The 19,000-nt window shown below is 40.6% G+C and overlaps 1 protein-coding gene across 4 annotated transcripts in view; it reads right to left on the minus strand.

Moving 5' to 3' along the window:
• Window positions 1-3,812: 3,812 nt before the first annotated feature.
• RAPGEF6 (Rap guanine nucleotide exchange factor 6) overlaps window positions 3,813-19,000 on the minus strand; it is a 180,495-nt gene continuing 165,307 nt past the window's right edge. For 3 of the 4 annotated variants that reach the window (XM_070739274.1, XM_070739273.1, XM_070739276.1), the window contains 2 exons: window positions 11,062-11,358; window positions 3,813-8,790 (listed from right to left, as the gene is read on the minus strand). In XM_070739274.1, the coding sequence (XP_070595375.1) occupies window positions 8,765-8,790; window positions 11,062-11,358 (323 nt within the window). In that variant the 3' untranslated portion in view covers window positions 3,813-8,764. The remainder of the gene's footprint in view (window positions 8,791-11,061; window positions 11,359-19,000) is intronic. The other variant, XM_070739275.1, reaches the window with a different exon arrangement.

Below are 19,000 nucleotides of genomic sequence, written 5' to 3' on the forward strand. Positions count from 1 at the left end.
CTCAACTTGGAACAATAGCCTGGAACTTAAACTTTATTCAACGGAACCAGAGGAAAATCATGGATCCAGGAACAGCCTGACTGCTACAAGATCAGTAAAATATACCTATCAACAGACCGCTAGTAGAAACCAAGCAGGAGGGACTGGATGCTAGGTCCAACTTACGAGAAAAGGTGTATCAGGTAAGTCAACGCCCCTTCTCTGCAGAGGTTGAAGCTGGCATTCAAATATGGAACATACCAAAGCTTAAGCAAGTTCCAAGGGAGGGCTAATCCAGCATAAAAAACCCCTTGAGTCAAGAAGCTGCCTCCACAACCTGTTGTAACACACTTTGGCCAAAAGCGGCCCTTGTCGATGCAAAGGAGTGAATCTTATAGTGTCAAATGAACTGCATAGGAGACGCTCAAGTCGTCGCTCGACAAACATCTTCCAAAGAAGCTTGGGTCTTTCCAAGCCAACAAAGTGGATGCACTGTGCATAGAATGGGCCATGATGTTCGAAGGAACTGGATGACCTGCAATGAGATATGCTTTGGCAATTGTGGACCGGATCAATTAAATTCCATGTTATTGGACAAGGACAACCCTTATCTAGCTCCAACCTCTATGGAGAACATTACCTTTCAAAAATTTAGCTTTTTTCACAAATAGTCCAACATTTTCTCTCAAAATTAAGTAAGTAAAAAGGACATCGTAAAAATGCGTGTTTTAAAGAAGCACTGTCCATATTATATCTCCAACAGAGTCCTTTTCTATATAAACATAATGGAGTCCAATAAATTTTAAGTATTATTTTTTGTTGTGTATTGTCATAGTTTAAGATCTTGCTATAGAAGTTAAGACATCTTTGCGTAGTCTAGGCCAGTGCTTTCCAACCAGTGTGCCGCGGCACACTACATGATCAGGTGTGCTGCGGCACACTACATGATCAGGTGTGCCGCAAAGAAGCTCAGCTTCCGATCTCGCAACTTTTTGCTGAGGGTGCGAAGAGCAAAAAGTTGCGAGACCGGAAGCTGAGCTTCCTTCTTCGCGCCTTCCAAGTTTTCCAGCAGCTGCAGCCCCCCGCCCGGCTGGAGCTTCCCTGGCGGTGGCAGCGGGTGAGCTTTGGGACCCGGCAGGAGGGCACTGGCAGCAGCGGCACCGGGCAGTAGCCGTGGGGCGGTGGCAGGGTGGTTGGCTGCGAGCCAGAGCTCCAGGACAGAGGCACCGACAGCGACAGCTGGACATATTGCTGTACGCCGTACATGCTGGCACTGAGGGGCTGGCACTGGCCTGCTGGCTGGGCCGGGACGGAGGCTCTAGCCCCGCGCCCATGCCCAGCGCAACGCCAGCATGTATGGCGTCTAGCAACACATCTGATTGATGCTGCAGATAAAATTCCCTTAGCAAACACCTCATCATACAATTGACAAAATTTTTGTACTAAAATGTAACACATTATGTGACAGCTATTTATTATCTGTGCCGCCCATCTCAACGCCCTATCCACTTAACTAGAACTCCTGAGGCTTCCTTTCAAGTTAGGTGGCAGTCAGTCTGCTCTAATTAAGCCTAAGTTGATGGTGCCCTTTTAAAATGTTTGGTTTGATCACTTCTTTTTTTACAAAGAGAAATCAGATTCTTTATTGTCCTTCAGTTTCTATCTACAGATAATTCTTGATTTACTACCATTTTACAACCTTTCCTGCCACAGTTAAGTGAATTGCTGCAGCTGATATATTAGTAACCCAGTTTTTAAGTGAATCCAACTTCCTCATTGACTTTGCTGGTCAGGTTGCAAGTGATCACATGACCTTGGAACACAGCAATGGTCATAAGTATGAACCAGTTGCCAAGCATCTGAATTTTGATCACGTGATCATGGGGATGCTACAGAGGTCGTTAACTGTGAAAAAATGGTCATGTCGCTTTTTTCAGTGCCATTGAAACTTTGAATTGTCACTTAACAAACTGTTGTAAGTCGAGGATCACCTATGCAGTGTTAAAATTGTTTTTGTTTTCACACTGAAATGAGATTACAGTGGTACCTCGAGATACGAGTTTAATTCGTTCCGGACCTGGGCTCTTAAGTCGAGCAGCTCTTATCTCGAACGACTTTTCCCCATAGGAATTAATGTAAATAATTTTAATTGGTTCCAGCCCTCAAAAAACTCACAAAGTTAGTCTAAATTATGCAGAAAGACATGTTTTTAATGAAGAAATGTACATGTACATATAAATGAATAATGAAGTTTCTTTCACTTAACTTGTAAACTTTCTTAAACTTTTAAATTTACATATGTTCAACTTCTCTGCCACCCAATCCTGTAGGACAGAGGTCCCCAACCCTTTTTGCACCAGGGACCGGCTTTAAGCGATCAAGAGAGGGATGGGTGAATGAATGGACGGAGGGTGGGAAGGAAGGAAGGAAAGAGGGAAGGGACAGGAACAGAGGAAGGAAGCAAGGAAACTTATGAAAGGGGAGAGTAAGAGAGGAATGAGTGAAGGGAGGGAGGGAGGGAAGAAGGTGGGAAGGAGAAAGAAAAGAAGAAATAGAGGAAGGGAAGGTAAAAGAGAGAAAGAAAAAGAGCAAGCAAGCAAGCAAGCAAGCAAGCAAGCAAGCAAGCAAGAAAGAAAGAAAGAAAGAAAGAAAGAAAGAAAGAAAGAAAGAAAGAAAGAAAGAAAGGGGGAAGGGACAGGAACAGAGGAAGGAAGCAAGGAAACTTATGAAAGGGGAGAGTAAGAGAGGAATGAGTGAAGGGAGGGAGGGAGGGAAGAAGGTGGAAAGGAGAAAGAAAAGAAGAAATAGAGGAATGGAAGGTAAAAGAGAGAAAGAAAAAGAGCAAGAAAGAAAGAAAGAAAGAAAGAAAGAAAGAAAGAAAGGGGGAAGGGACAGGAACAGAGGAAGGAAGCAAGGAAACTTATGAAAGGGGAGAGTAAGAGAGGAATGAGTGAAGGGAGGGAGGGAGGGAAGAAGGTGGGAAGGAGAAAGAAAAGAAGAAATAGAGGAAGGGAAGGTAAAAGAGAGAAAGAAAAAGAGCAAGAAAGAAAGCTGCAAGCACCCCCCCGAGCCCCCCAGGCCGGCTGCAACCTTTTAAAACACGCGCGCCGCTTCGCAGCTGTCTCCTGAAGCCGAAAGCGGAAGTTAGCGTTTGGCTTCAGGAGACAGCTCCTTGGCGCTTGTATCTTGAATTTGGGCTTGTAAGTAGAACAAAAATATCTCTCCCCTCCCAGCTCTTATCTCGAGTTGCTCTTAAGTAGAGCAGCTCTTATGTCGGGGTTCCACTGTACTTAGTTAATAAACCAATGCAAAACAGAACTCTTAGAATATCATTGCTAACTTAGCCGCCCAGAACACAAATGGAGTTGGGTGGCATATAAATTTTACAAATAAATAAACTTATGAGCCTTGATGGCATAGTGGTTAGAGTGCAGTACTACAAGCTGCTTCTGCTGCTTGCTGGCTGTAGTTCCCCAGTTCGAATCTCAGTAGGCTCAAGGTTGACTCAGTCTTCCATCCTTCCAAGGTGGATAAAATGAGGACAGATTGTTGGGGGCGATATGCTTACTCAGTAAACCGCTTAGAGAGGGCTGTAAAGCACTATGAAGCGGTATATAAGTCTAAATGCTATTGAAATGCTATTGCTATAACTGCATTAATAAGCTGATCTCACAATCAGAATCCTGTCACAAGCACTTGTAAATAAGCCTCATTTTAATTAAATGAGACTCACTTCTTGGTCAAGAGTCCTAGGACTAAAGTATAGACGTGATCCAAATGTTTATGGGGGAGGGGCGGAGAGAAATGTTAAATAAAAATTAACCCACCCATAATCCATGATAAGTTTGTTTATTGGTTCCAACATCATTAGTAGATTGGATATTAAACAATACTTTTAAACATTCTCTTAACCAAAAATATAACAAATATTTACAATCACCCAGTAAAAATACAAAAAAGCATACAGAGGCACTGTCTTTCTAAAAGACATAAGTGTAAGAGGTATAAAAAAATAGAAGACAAACATTGCTTGTTACAGAATACTTTACAATCACTGATTTGTGCAGTTTTACAATTGCCATTGGAATACCATTACAACTGTGCAGTTTTCGCCCATATGCTCACATACGCAAAATGTCATGAATTACCAAGCTAAACTGCATTCCATGTATATATAAAGAAACTGAAGACACAACAATGACAAGTACAACTGGAGGAAAAGGGAATGAACTGGAGGTGAATTTCATTTGCTCCTCAGAGTTTTTAATTGTTGGCATTAAAAACATTTCAATCAACGAAGTAGTATTTTTTTTTTCCTGATCAGTTTTTAGAAGGCAAGTGCAATGTTTTTAAAATTGTATTTCAGGTTAATATGCATTACATAGACCTGTAGCACTCTTTCCTATACATTATTTGTATGAACGCAAGGCTAACCAGATCAAGCTTCTTTCATTTACCTCCTGAGATACATTGACATAATGGATTCTTATTGAAAATCCATTACTCATCATTTGGAATCGCCTCAGCTATGCAGCAGGATCATATCTCAAGAAGTGTTTTCAAAAGCTGAAGTGAGACTCAGCTTTTTTAGCATTAGTGCAAAATTATCTTAACTTTAGAAGACAAAGGCTGGCCGTGTACTTATTCAAGTGAAATCAAAACCTTTTTAATTTACCTCAGACGACACTGTGTGTCAAGGTAACTGAAGTGCACCTTACAAATCACCGCTTTGGAAAACGTAGCTCAGTATTATGCCTCCTTTCACAACTTCATTTATCTTCAATATAAATCCTGTCTCAAGGAGGAACCAAATGGCAAATTGTGTATAGGTCTACTTACATATCTGCGATACAGGGTTTCCTTTTCCTCCTATTTATGTAAATTAAAATCTGGTGCTCGTTCCACAGGTTGAGATTTTTAAACATTCCTATGGCGTTTTTAGCATAAGGCCAACTTCTTCACAAGACAATTGAAAAAGAATAAATGTTATATACAGAGAAGCATTGGCCCTTTCAAGAACTTGAAAACAATTGACACGTAATGTGTATGGAGGGGGAGGCAGCACATGCTAGTAATATGTTGTTATATAACAAATAAGCATTATGTAAACAGCACAAAATGGGGTTAAGCAGTTTTATAATGAATGGCTTAAAAAAATGAAAAAGAAATCTATCTCCTTGGGTTCACCACCCAAGCTCTATTTCAGTTTGGCTACTGTCCCTGATTATTTATCTGGCAAAAACCAAACCAAAACTCCAAAGGATCAGAGCAAGGGCAGGCTGAGGCAGTTTGCACTGTGCAAAGAGGAAGCAGTTAAAAGGGCTTGCTCACCCACTGCATATGTACACACTCCAGGCTCTGCATTTTTTTTAAAAAAAAGTATTAAAAGACGCCCAGTGATTTTAAAAATAATGTAATTTAAAAAGCAAATATTTTCAATGCCATTGATACAAATACATCAAATTTAAGAGGGCGGTTTTTGGCTCATGAGATTTTCAACAAGGAAAGACCTCGAGGTGGGTTGGCAATTTAACAAAAATTACTACCAAAGGGAAAAGGCGTAAAAAATGTTTTGTATCTATAAACTGAAATATTTGAAATTTAAATGCTATTTTGTTGGCCCTTAGCACTATATCATCAAGAAAGTTTAAAGTTAAATTTGCACTTATAAACTGCATGAAACATTGTGTGAACTGGACTTGTGCTCAAGACTCAGATTTAAAACTTTATTTTTGACAAGAGTAACTTCCTTTTTTGACAGCCCAGGAGTATCTGGCAGAAGGCATGTCCAGACCACATATTTTATCCATGTTCATCAAACACTTTTAAACAGAATAACAGCACATCTATTTGGTTGGACATCAGTTCCAGTAAAAACTTTAACAGGTGCTATACAAATGCCTTCCTATCTCTGTTATGGGTTTCTAGGAAACAATTGATTAAAAAAAAGACATTTTTCATAAACCTATGAAACAATGGGAACTGTACTACTATGGAGTATGTGGTGGTTTGTGTGCAGGAAAATTTCAACTCTGTTGTGCCATTATTCATAATATTATTATGAATGCTAAACTCATGGAAACCAAGCTTCAGTATTTTATCATTGTTGGTTTCCTTAAAGTCTTGGGGGGGGTGAAGAGGGGGTGGGAGAGTGAGAGAGAGAGAGAGACTGAGAGAGAAAGAGGGGGAGGGAGGGAGAGAGAGAGAGCCCTGATGTCTCAGCTATTTATTTCAGACATTTAAGTAGTAACATATCTGTAATTAATTGTTGAATTAGGCTATCAGTTCTATGTTCAGATTTGCAACTTCGTGTTACAAGGCATTGAAGGAGTTCTCCATTAAATTTAGAACTTTCCAAACAAACATATTTTACATAGGCTTTCTGAGAAAGCTATCACTGATCTCATATGCAAATAGAAAATTTTGATTCTTGTACATACAAGCAACATTCACCTTGCACACAAATGTAAATCTGAAAACTCTTTATAACTTGAAGTGTAAAATATATAATTGATTTGAGGCACCTTTAAGACAGACAGACATCCTTCCTTCTACCCTAGACTGTAAACATTTATGATATTAAGGTTTACAAGTAAACTTTAAATATACATTGAGACATTCATGTCCACTGATTATGTTTGACTAGGCAACCCAATATGCAGTAGGGGAAGAATATAAATACAAATAATAACTCCAGTTTTTGCTATGTACTCTGGTTGGCTAAGTAAAGCTGTCATGTCATCCCAGTCTTTTAAAAAAAATTGTTTTGCATAATACACACATTATACATATGAGTCAGGGAATCATCTTTCTCTTTAAATAGCACCTTTGTAATCACCCCACCCTGCAAGACAGCATCTCTTCCACAGACATGTGGTGTGGAGCTAGAAAAACCTGCAGCTTCAATGGATTTTAAAGTGTAATTTGAAGTCACATTTGTTGGGCATTTCCAAAATCCAGCATACGAGCTTGAGATAAGAGAGTAAATTCCATCTTGCAATTATACCAGGCACTTGAGAATAAGTAGTATTGAAGTTTCACTCTCCACCCCCCCCCCCCCCACACACCACCACACAAAAAGCTTAGAGCAACAGCACATCTAAGCCTTGCCTCTTTCTTTTTTAAAAAATGTGCTTACCGAGTAAGTGACCCCCGGTAGGTGACTGTGGTGGCAACAGATAATATGCTTCATTTACAAGTTCTCAGATTTTACAACTATATTTGAAGCATTCAATATGCTTGTGGTAAAATCTTGGATGATCCGGAGCGATTTTCCTAAACAGGGCAATTTATTGGGATGTCACATGGGGATCTGGGAGATTATTCATCTCTGTTGTACTTTAAAGTCACTGAATCGGTGGGAATCTATTACTTGGGATTTTGTAGATGGCGTATGTAGGGAAGTTTAACTCTCAATTGTGTTCATGAAATAACATTGTTTTAAATGTTGAAATCATAGAGGTCAAGCTTGTGTATATTCTCATTGTTTGGTTGCTCTTGGGAGAAATAAAAGAAAACTTTCAATAACTTAGCTACTCATTCTAAACATTAAGGTTAATTAGTAAAATATATTCCATTAATAATTATTGAATTAGATGGGTTGTCCACTCCCTTCTATGTTCAGATTTGTAATCACATTTTAGATATTCATTTTTCATAATTTTTAACTTGCTGGTTGGAATGCAAGGAGTTTCTACCCAAATACAATGAGAGGACAATAGGAAGATAAAATTTGACATAGAAGCTGTTATACATTATTTTTGGCAACAAGAACAGTAGTCCAAATGCCAGTAGTAAAGTTATCAATGGCTTAAAATGTTGGAAAATGGAACCTGTTGGATACTTTTCCAATGAAAGTATTGTAGAAGAAAAAAATAAAACATTTGTAATGATACCAATATGCCATGAAACTGTTTATAGACAAGGAGGAAGAAAATGGAATGTGGGAAAGAAAAAAAACCTACTCCCTTATAATCATTTGGCAGCTGAAAGAAACTGTGTGTATTTCACTACTTTTAAAATATAGAATCAGTAGATGGCAGTATTTCACTACTGCATATGCCCATCAAATCACAATATATACTTCTGAGGGCTTGATATTTTACAGTTTGACGTGACCGATGTTGCGCTGTGTGTAAACCTCTAGTTGCATCATGAACATTCAGTTCCTCAGAAATCAAGTGTTTTGCTTAGCATAAGACATCACACTAACACCAAAACAATTTGCTTCCTTATTTTCTTTGAAAAAGCATTCACATTAGCCAACCAGAGCATTCCGATACTTTACAAAAAAAGAACTTTATATAAATTCCAAATTAATAAATTATTCTTCAGATTGTTGCAGAAGTTTCTTTAGTTTTGATGTAGTTTTCCAATTCAGATAAGTACATAAAATAACTTTCTTCAACCGAGAGCCGTAATAGTTATAGAGAAAATATCTGAACAAAGTCTACTTAAAAGATTCTATAGTTCTCCTAGTGAAGATTGTTCCCAAGGTGGCCCCAACGCATCATATATTAGGTCCTTCTTGATATGCAATACATGGTCAGTATTTCTTAGAATGAGTATTTTCTCTTTCCAACATAAGACTCCATCGAAATGATTGCGGTGGGCTGAAGCAAATTCAAAATTACAATCCAGATAGTTCATCCTACTAGTTGAAGAGAGCAAACACAATTCTTTGAAGTCAATAGCAGCGAGCTGTCAGCTATAGCTGACAATACTGTAAAATTCCTTCCTCCAATGTTGGTAAATTTTGAAACAAGTTTCACAGGAAACAAAGAGACTAGACTGCTGATACTTGTTCATCTTCTGTGAAATAAGAAAAAACAACATGAACTCTTTGTTTCATGAACATAATAATAATTAATGATAATAATTTATTAGATTTGTATGCCACCCCTCTCCGCAGACATACAATATATTTCAATTAAAGCCGTGTCATATCTACTGTCAAAAACCTAGGAATTTTTTTTCCTGAGTTAAAATAGACCTCATTTTTAAAATATTAAAAACCTTTCTTTACTGCTATCACTGTAGCTCATGCAAAGAATGATGAATGTTTTTTTTAAAAAAAAAATTTCTAAAACTTCTCTAATTCTAAATCATGATGGCAATTTAATACGGTATAGCTCATAATGTTGTAATTTGGGGTAATACCATTCTGAGGCCTTAAAGATAGTTGGCTTGGCTTGTGCCTTTCATACTGAAATGCCAACATGACATTTGGGCACTTTCAAAAAAAAAAAAAAGTAAAATGTGGTAAATTGAACTGTGTTGATTCTTAGTCACACTCTGCAAGTGAGTTGACAAAATTCTCACAGAATGAGACAGTGTGGGAATGTAAAGTTCAACATCTAGGATTGGGGAGGACCAGTCAGTCATTGAGTAACCCTGTTATTAGTCATAGTTACTCGAACAGAATCGGAAGAGAATCATTTGATTCTCCGCTCTTAAGTGCACGTAATGCAAGATGAAATTAAATTACAATTTTGTACTAGTGGCTATATAATCTATCCTAAGTGTCTAGTTTGTGGTTAACTCATCAATCTAGGAACTCACAGGAGATTGTGAGTTTAACAGCGTGACCCTGGTCCAGTCACTTTTATTTTCTAAGAAGGAGGCAATGGCAAAACCTCTTCCCCCAAAACATTTCCAAGAAAACTACAGGGCACTTCTTCAGGTGGTTGTCAGGAATCAGAACTGACTCAAAAACACAAAATATAAAAGTAAATTCCATCTTAATCTTTTTTTTTTTTTAGCTCTCTAGCATGTAGGTCAGAAAAATTGACTATTCTACGGGGGGGGGGGAGCCTGATGAACTGATACTTAGAATATTTCATAGAAACCTAACACTTATTTAATCAAAGGCTTGTCTAGGTTTAGCAATATATATTTATAGAGAAATACACACATTGGACCCACCCATTTTTAAAAAAACATTGTGCTTTATAATGCGACTTACAAGCTGCTTTTGTACAAAACAACAAAATGATTTCAAAGCAAACTGGAGAAGATACTAAAATTCCAGTTTTATAAAAGCAAAATCAGTGAAAGCATTCAGATTCATGGATTCAATTAAAAACAGAGCCAGACAAAGCACAAATAATGGCAGACAACAGAAAATGGAATGCAAATGTCATGGAAGTCAAAATTGCTTATTTCCAATGGGTAAATGAGTAATGACGAGAAATATGAAAACACCAGATTCAAGGGTTTTTTTTAAGTCTTAATTTTATAAATGTTTGTTTGTTTGTTTAAATATTGCTGTTGAGGTTTAAATGGTTCAGAACAGAGGTCAAGTATAAAACATCAATGTGATACAATTAGTGGGTCTTTGTGGATTTGATTTTGTCCAATTTCAAGTCTTATAAATAATTGAAACTGCAACTTAAAGCCTCGGCTGTTCAGCTCTTTTTGACCTAACAGTGTTCTCTTAGAACCTTATTTGTGGAAGCTAATACTCATCTACTGCTTGGCTGCCCAGTATATACACCTACAACTTAATTGCAGGGAGAGGCATCCCATTGAGATTCTAGCTAGGTTTAATAATGCTCTGTTGAGTAACATGTTAGAAAATGCTCAGCTTCCTGCACAACAGGAACCCGTATCTGATAGATTCTGCCCTTGGTTACAATTGCTTCATGGAATCCCATGTAGCAGAGATAAGACACTGCTAATCATAATTCTGTTTAGCTAATGTAAAAGCATAGCTAATGTAACTATTTTCAAAATAATTTCTGTTGCATCAGTTACAGCCTTTTAAATTGTCGAGAACAATTGTTTTCTTCTTTCTATAGTGGATAAAATAAGGCATTTTGGACCTGTTTCTTCCAAATATGCTAGCTAATAATTAATGCCTAATATATTTTCTGTTGTTGTTTTTCTTTAGGATCGCTTTATTCTCACATAAGCATATGTAAAGCATATACAAATGAACGAAGAGGGGAGAAGAGGGGAGAAAAGAATCACTGAGGCACATTCATGGAGAGGGGTGTAAGACAGATTGTGCACTTCCCCAAACTTAAAATAAATCACATACGACTTTACTCAACAGCTATTAAAGGAGATCTTTTAACATACCATCCTCTTCACTATTTGCGCCAGTCATATCTGCTAGCTTAGGATGGGACGGTTGCCGGCCATGCCACTTAGGCATCTTCTTTGGAAAACAGGCCACTGGTTCGCTACTCAGAGGAGTGGAGGAGAGCTTAGACAGCATCTTTGACCTCTGCACCGCCACACTATAGTCTGGAGGCTTTAGGTGTGGGTGGTGGGATCCTTCTTTTATATCCGCTAAAGAAATCCCCATATATCCTGGTGGGGTGGGCGGTGGCTCCCTATATCTAGTGTCTTCCTTAGATGAGGTGACACAGTACACTAGCACAAGAAATAAGCAATGGAAATGTTAATGAAAGAAACAAAGACAAAATAAAAGCATTTTTCTTAAAAAAAACCAGTGAAATGTTATAATGACTTAATCAAAAACTGATTAAACAAAAGGTAAATGAAAATCATTCCTAAAACACCATTTTTCTAAAAAACGTTCAGATATTAGATGAACTGCCCCGGTCTTTTAAAAAAAACTATTATTTTGAAAATTTTCTCATATCGGCCGATCTATTAATATATCAATAGCAAGGCACAATGACACCAAAGTGATGGCGCAGGTGTGGTGATGTCATCACAGAGATACCATCCTTACATACTTGAGTCAAAAACTGAATGCAAGTAGGTAAATTGTAGTGTTTGATGACATAGTCACACATGATATATGTGTCGCAAACATTCTTCTAAATAAGGTACCGAGATACCACCTAGAAAAGCCTTGCTCTAATGAGTCTTCAGTATCATTTTTGTTTAGGCAAACTGTTTATAAAGGGGAAAGTTGGATTAATAGGTGTCTCTGTTTTTGGAGTTGTATTTTTAAGTGAATGGTACCAAAAACAAGGCAGATGGCATTAAATCATCAATATTGACCCGAACTATTTGATGAGTGGAAATTATTTTTCAAAACCCAACTTCTTCAAGCACCAATGAATTACAGATGATTTTTATAAGTTACTTGATTCCCAACAATCTAGAATTTACTGATCAAAGTACTTTAAAAAATAAAAATAAACAGCACATAGTGCAACCAAATACAATTTAATTCGTCCTTTTCCCATCCAAAAATTAATTATACTTCATATATTTAATATGGCCTATATTTTAATTCCAGCAACATTTATAAGAGTCCATGCAATTAAAATACACAAATACAATTAAAATCATTGTTTGCCTTCATAGAATTTCGATGTGGTTTTGTTGGCAAAACTTCTTGTCATTTATTTGTCCTGAACTTTAAAGCTATCTCATTCTTACTGTAAGAGGCATCCTCATCTGCATTGCACATTAAAAAAGGAAAAGGTTTTCAACCAGAGGTGGGTTGCCAAGGTGGAACGGCGACATGTGCTGGCCCCTGTGGCTTTGAGTGGTAATGGAGTCCAGCGCGATTTTGCAACTGCACCTGTGCAGGAAGCAAAATCGTGAACGGAGATGCAGGTGTGGCCGTGTTTTGGAGCATGTTTTTGCTTCCGCATGTGCAGAATTTCTTTTTAATTTTTATTATAACATTTTTTGCGTGCAGAAGAAAAAAAAACACGCTGAAACACGGGCACACCTGAATCTCCACGTGTGATTTTGCTATGTCACCATTCCACCTTGGCAGCCCACCTCTGGTTTCAACTGAATGTGCCCACCTGCCAGACTTGCTTTTTTGATGCCCCTGAGCGTGATCTCTTTTACAAATTTAGATTTGCAAACTTGCTTTTTTTGAAAAGGTAATTCAGGGCCCTAAAATGATATGTATTTCTTCCCTTTGGAGACAGGTAGGAAGGACTGATCTTGGGAGAAAAAATAATCAAACATTTCCATGGATCCTGGAGTAGGGGTAAGAGATTACTAGGTTTGTAGCACCACACTGTAATGCTATTCTGAACACTGAACACTTCCCTATCTATTGCAAAATTTTCCAAGTAAATTCCAATATTATATAATTGTCAGTCATCTCTGGCTGTCACCTACATATGCATACTGGTTGCCCTCCACTTATAACTGTTCATTTAACGGCCATTCAAACCTATGACCGTTTTTCACAGGATCGTTGTAGCATTCCCATGATCACATAATAAAAATTTGGATGCTTGGCAACTAGTCATAATGATTAACGTTGCTGTGTCCCAAGATCATGTGATCAACTTCTGAGACCTTCTGACAAGCAAAGTCAATGGGGAAGCTAAATGCACTTAACAACTGGACTACTAGCATATCAACTGCAGATATTCACTTAACAACTGTGGCAAGAAAGGTTGCGAAATGAGGCAAAATTCACTTAACAAATGTCTCATTTAACAACAGCATGTTTGGGCTCAATTGTGGTGGTAAGTGGAGGACTACCTGTATTTAAAAAAGGGCAATAATTGCAGTCTGAAATCTTGAAGAATCTATTAATGGGGTAGGAGGAGCAAAAAAGAACACTGAAATATTATGATCTATCTTACACTTTCTACTCTACAAAAGACAAATCGGGGTGCATTGCTAAAGCTGAAGTTTCCTGAAGTTTCCAAATCAAGATTATTTACTGTGACAAAGCATGCAATTTGCAGCCATTTCAATTCTAAAACTGCTGGTTTTTAAAAATAGTAAAAAAAAGAAAAAAGACTACCAAAGGACAGTCTTCATTTTACAGAAATCATTATTTTATTGGAATGGAGTAAGCCTCTTTTGGGATTATAAAATAAAAAATAACATTATAAATAGGTATTTTGATTTAAGCAGAAAGTGGTTGACTGCATATCGTGTTTAATTCTCAGCTGTACTATGAATCTGAGAAATTCTTTTTAAAATGTGGCTTAATTCTGCATCCTTCGGAAAACAAAAAAAGGCAGCTGCAAAAATTAGTAAGGAAATAACAGGGTCAAAGCTGTGAAATGGTAAATTTGATTGGGAAGTCAATACTGGATTTGTGGAGGTCAGTTATAATCCTGCACAAACTTTCAGTAGTTAGTTTTGTCTTTAAAAATGAAATGTTAATACATGGGCCTCTTGTTTTTGAACATGAAAGTAATGGTACAAGCAAATTGTTTATGAACTGGATTTCATTCTATTTATTTGTTATCCCACTTTTAAAAAATATATTTTGATCAACTCAAGGCAGTGAACATACAGTAATACCTCATCTTACAAACTTAATTGGTTCCAGAAGTGGGTTCGTAAGGCAAAAGGTTCGTAAGACGAAACATTTGTTTCCCATAGGAAACAATGTAAAAGCGATTAATGTGTGCAAAGGGGGGGGGGAAATCGCAAAATGGCGCTCCGCTGGGCGCCGCCACCCAGCTGTCACCTTTTAAAACCGCCGGGGGGCTTCTCGGCGTTCTCCCGAACGCCGAACCTGGAAGTTCAGGTTCCAGAGTCCGCTGAGAAGCGCACGGCTGTTTCAGAAGGTTACAGATGGGTGGCGCCGCCCGGCAAAGCACCATTTTTGCGATCAGCGGCGGCGTTTTCAGCCGATCTGGAGGCTGGAGAGGAGCAGGGGAATCCCAATAGGGAATTCCATGGGCAGAGCTTTGACGTCACGAAGAGGTCCTTCCTGGAGGCCACGTTTCAGCCTCCAGGAAGGACGTCTTCGTGACGTCTAAGCTCCGCCCATGGAATTCCCTATTGGGATTCCCCACCTCCTTTCCAGCCTCCAGATCGGCCAAAAACGCCGCTGACGATTGCACAAACGGCGCTCCACCGGGCGGCACCGCCCGTCTGTAACCTTCTGAAACAGCCAGGCGCTTCTCGGCGGACTCCGGAACCTGAACCCGAATTTCCAGGTTCGGCGTTCAGGAGAACGCCGAGAAGCCCCCTGGCTGTTTCAGAAGGTGACAGCCAGGCGGCGGCGCTTCTCGGCAGCCTCCCGAACCCGAACCCAAAAAGTTCGGGTTCGGGGGAACGCCGAGAACCCCCCCCCCGGGCTGTTTTAAAAGGTGATAGCTGGGTGGCGGCGCCCAGCGGAGCACCATTTTGCGATCTGCGGTGGGTTCGTAAGCCGAAAAAAGTTCGTAAGAAGAGGCAAAAAATTTCCGAACCCCGGGTTCATATCACGAGGGGTTCATATCACGAGGGGTTCGTATCACGAGGCACCACTGTACTTGATAACAGGACCCCATGACTGACGCAGAAAGTTCCACCAGATCTGCAAACCAAGGGCATCAGGGCCAATGAACAACATCAGCTAGCATCTTCTGAATCATCCTCAGAATGAGGGGAAGAAAAGGCATACAAGACCCTGTCGGCCATGGACTGCAGAGGGCATTGACCCTTTCTGCTCCTTATGATGTGAAGCAGGGGAAGAATCTGGGGAGTGGCATAGTGAGACGAGTCCCAAACATATCCATTACTGGCCTGCCACACATCCAGAGTTGGATGGCTGAGTTGGATGGCTTGTAATGCCCAGATGTCCGAAGACATGAACTCCCATTGGGTGGCAAAATGTTGAAGCCTGCCACCAATGGGAATAGCCTCTCTGAAGTCATTTAGATCACTGAAAGCCCCGAGACCCAGATTCCCTAAAGAGGCATCTCAACTGGGTCTGTCACCCCCCTGAAAATATGACTTCTGGAACTGGGAGCCACCAAAGGAAGAGTCGGGCTGAAAGGGCTGCCGAAAAAAGAATGGAATGGAGTGTCTATCCACCCTTCTATGTACTCTGAGCAAAACCTTGCGCTTGTCCCTATCCTTCACCAGGATCGAGTTGAGGGAGTTGCCAAATAAACAATCCCCTGTGAAGGGGGCAGCCGTTAGGCGCCATTTAAAATGTGTATCCGCCTGCCAAATGCAGAGCGAAAGAATTTGGTGAGATGTGACACTAGCTCAGGATCTGAATTTGGCGGAGTTGAGAATCGCATCCACAGAACTCAGCCACAAATCCTCTGGACCCAATTTAGACTGCATCTCCCTGATTAACATGATTGAGGTCCGGTTAAAGAATGCTGCAGCCGTAGCTTGCCTCCAAGACCAAGCAGCCGCTTGGTGAGACTTCTGCAGCATAGACTCGGCTTTCCAGTTGTCAGGCTTAAGGCCTTCCGATACTTTAGATGGAAAAACAGCCGAAGACACCAGATTGGCCACAGGAGTGTCCGCAGAGGGAAGCTGCAACAGCTTGTCAGGCCAGGGGTGTTGAAGGGATGACACCAAGATCTTTTGATGGCATCAAATGAAAATTTTTGACAATGGAAGAAATTTGGTCTCTCGTTCAGGCTCAGAGAACAGACCGGCAGCTGGGTCAATGCCAACAGATGGTTCTGAAGACTTCGCAGCTACACCAAGGTTCACTTTGAGCTTGGGTTTGTGGAGCAGTGTCTGGAACAGGGCCAGTTTGAAAAGCCCGGTGAAAGCCGGTTGGTCTGGAATCAGACCTTCGTCATCAGACATATTTTCATCTATCACGCTCCCTTCACCCTGCATGGAAGCCTCACTGAATTCCAATGAGTGGCAAGAGTAAGCCTCATCAACACTAGACTAAACTTCCTGCATAGGGGCAAGAATGGCAGGGTAAATAGACCTTTGATGGAGACTTATAGCAATGCCCTGTGAGTAGGCATTGGCAATCATGTCTTGTAATTTTGGCAGAAGATGTTGCCAGGCACCAACCCTGAGGCAGAGCTGCCACTGTGGGGGTAAAGGTAGTCAAAGGAGGTGCTCTTGAAATAGAGAGGGGTGGAGTCGGGTAAGATTGGCCCCTTGGCCTGGAATCTCTTGCAAAGGGGTCTCAAGGTCAATGACCTGAACTATGGAAGGATGATCCAATCCCTCTCAGTTGCAGTTCCTGTAGGCACAAGTGAGCTGAAGTGGAGGAGCTACTTGAGATGGGGAAGGAAGCAAGGGCTGTGCAGACAGTGGTGCCTGGAGTGGCAGCTCAGTCAAAGGTTGAGGTGCCTGAGACATGGCAGCCTGCTTTTGAGGCTTCTCAAAAGCCCAAAGCTCCCCCTATCTTTAACGGGCACTGCTGATGATGACAGAAACCTTGCCCTTCTCCCTAGAGGTATGGCTTTTAGATGTGGCCTTCTGGGAGACAGCAGAAGTGGATGCCTCCTCCCTTGTCGGTTTATCAGATTTGCCAGCCATTAAGATAGTCAAAGTTGGCAAGGTACTGGAACCCCAACGGACAACAGGTCGACCTCAATGAAGGGGTAGACCTCAAGGGTCCATGAGGAGTATAGCCATAGGCCAGGGACACCGAAGTTAATATCAATAGCCAAATTGGGCTGGGTGATGGTAGGGCCATGGATCCCCAAAGGCAATACTCACCCATACTTCTTCACTTTAAATAGCGGACAGAGGCTCTGAATTGGCAGCAAGGTGAAACAATGTAATTTACTGTGAGCAAATCCTCTTGCAAAATGGTGATGGGAAGCCTCACTGTGGAAGCCATTTTCAAATTGGTCACCGGCACACTCAGTGCCCAGGAATCAGCTCTATGACGGTCAAATACCCACTGCAAATTCTGCCTGAAAACAGCACTCTGCTGAAGAAAAATGACCACTGATAGAAACTGAGGTGAAATGAGCATCGCGGCTTTAAATAATGGCCCTAAGGGGAACATCCGAAATTGAGTGCTGGAACTGGCCAAAGTGACAGCACATCAAACAGGCTACAGAGGAGAGGCAAATCCTCACTGCTGCCAAACGCTCTACTCCATGTCTAACAAGTTTAGCCCACATGGGGCAGGGACTCCGACTGCCTCTGAAGCTAGGCAGAGGCGGTTTTTGCCAGTATACCAGACTCCCTGAAAATAAGACAGGGCCTTGTATTTTTTGAACCCTGAAATATGGCCTTGGCCCAGCACTCTAACTGTCTGCATCGCTCTGCAACGTCAGTAGCTATAGAGGCACAAGCTGCGAGTGCCCAAGAGTTGCAGCATACCACTGCTGCAGGAAACAGTGGCAGCAGCTGCAGGCCAGCACATGGCTCCACCAGCAGATACCTGGAAAGCTTGGCTGCTTCATGCCCAGTGACAGGGACAGGCTGAATGCACCTGTCTGCTGCTCAAGCCCTATGCTTGTGGGCTTCCTGTACCTGACCAGCCTCCACCTCCTCGCAGGCAGGAGCATGTTTCCACATGCTGCTCTACCTGTACCCGCCTCTCGCTTGCTCTTGCTCTCCCAGCTAAGAGTGCCCAACACAAAAAGAGAGTCTTCCAGCATTTCTTCCCTTTTCCCCACAAAAGTAGTTGAGGGAGCTTATTTTGGGGGTGGGCGAGCTTATTTCAGTGTATGTGCTGAAAAGCCTAATTGGCCTCATTATGGGGACATGCATTATTTTCAGGGAAGCACGGTAACCTGCATATTGCTAGCAGCAATAGCAGCTCTAGGACAACAAGGCATTCTCAAAAACGCCCTCAATAAGGTGGAGGAGAAATTCAGGCTGAAGGAAAGTCCAAACTGGAGAGAGATCAGTCGTTTTCAAATTTTGAAAACTGGCTACTAAAGTAAACAGAGGGCGTAGTTCAAGCTAAATCTAAACCCGGTCCCTAACAAACGACCAGAGTTTGATCCCAGCAGCACACAGAAGACATGCTTTTCAAAAGTACTTGGAAAAGAAAGGCATTGGGTTTCAGGGGCTGGACCCTAAACTTTCAACAAACAGAACTCTAGAATATTTTTTTTTAAATACCTAAATTGCTTTCCCCATAGTCATGGTATTGGGAAACTGGAGAGTAATAAATGGATGGGTAGCTGATTAAGTTAGGCAAACACAGAATGTGCAAGATACACTTTAGTATAGTGGTTATGATAGTCTGCAGCATATGATTCATTTAAACATGAATTGAAATCTGAAATAAATATAGATGCGAAGACAGCATTAAGGAACAGAAACCACTGGACACTGAAAAAAACACTTTTTTTTTCTTAACCACTGAGCAAAAGCTACTGTTCCTTTCTATGCATTCTTCCCATTATATCTGGCTTTTTAAAATATTGCTTTCACATTCCTT

The sequence above is a fragment of the Erythrolamprus reginae genome, chromosome 2 (assembly GCF_031021105.1).
Source record: "Erythrolamprus reginae isolate rEryReg1 chromosome 2, rEryReg1.hap1, whole genome shotgun sequence".
Classification (NCBI taxonomy): Eukaryota; Metazoa; Chordata; class Lepidosauria; order Squamata; family Dipsadidae; genus Erythrolamprus; species Erythrolamprus reginae.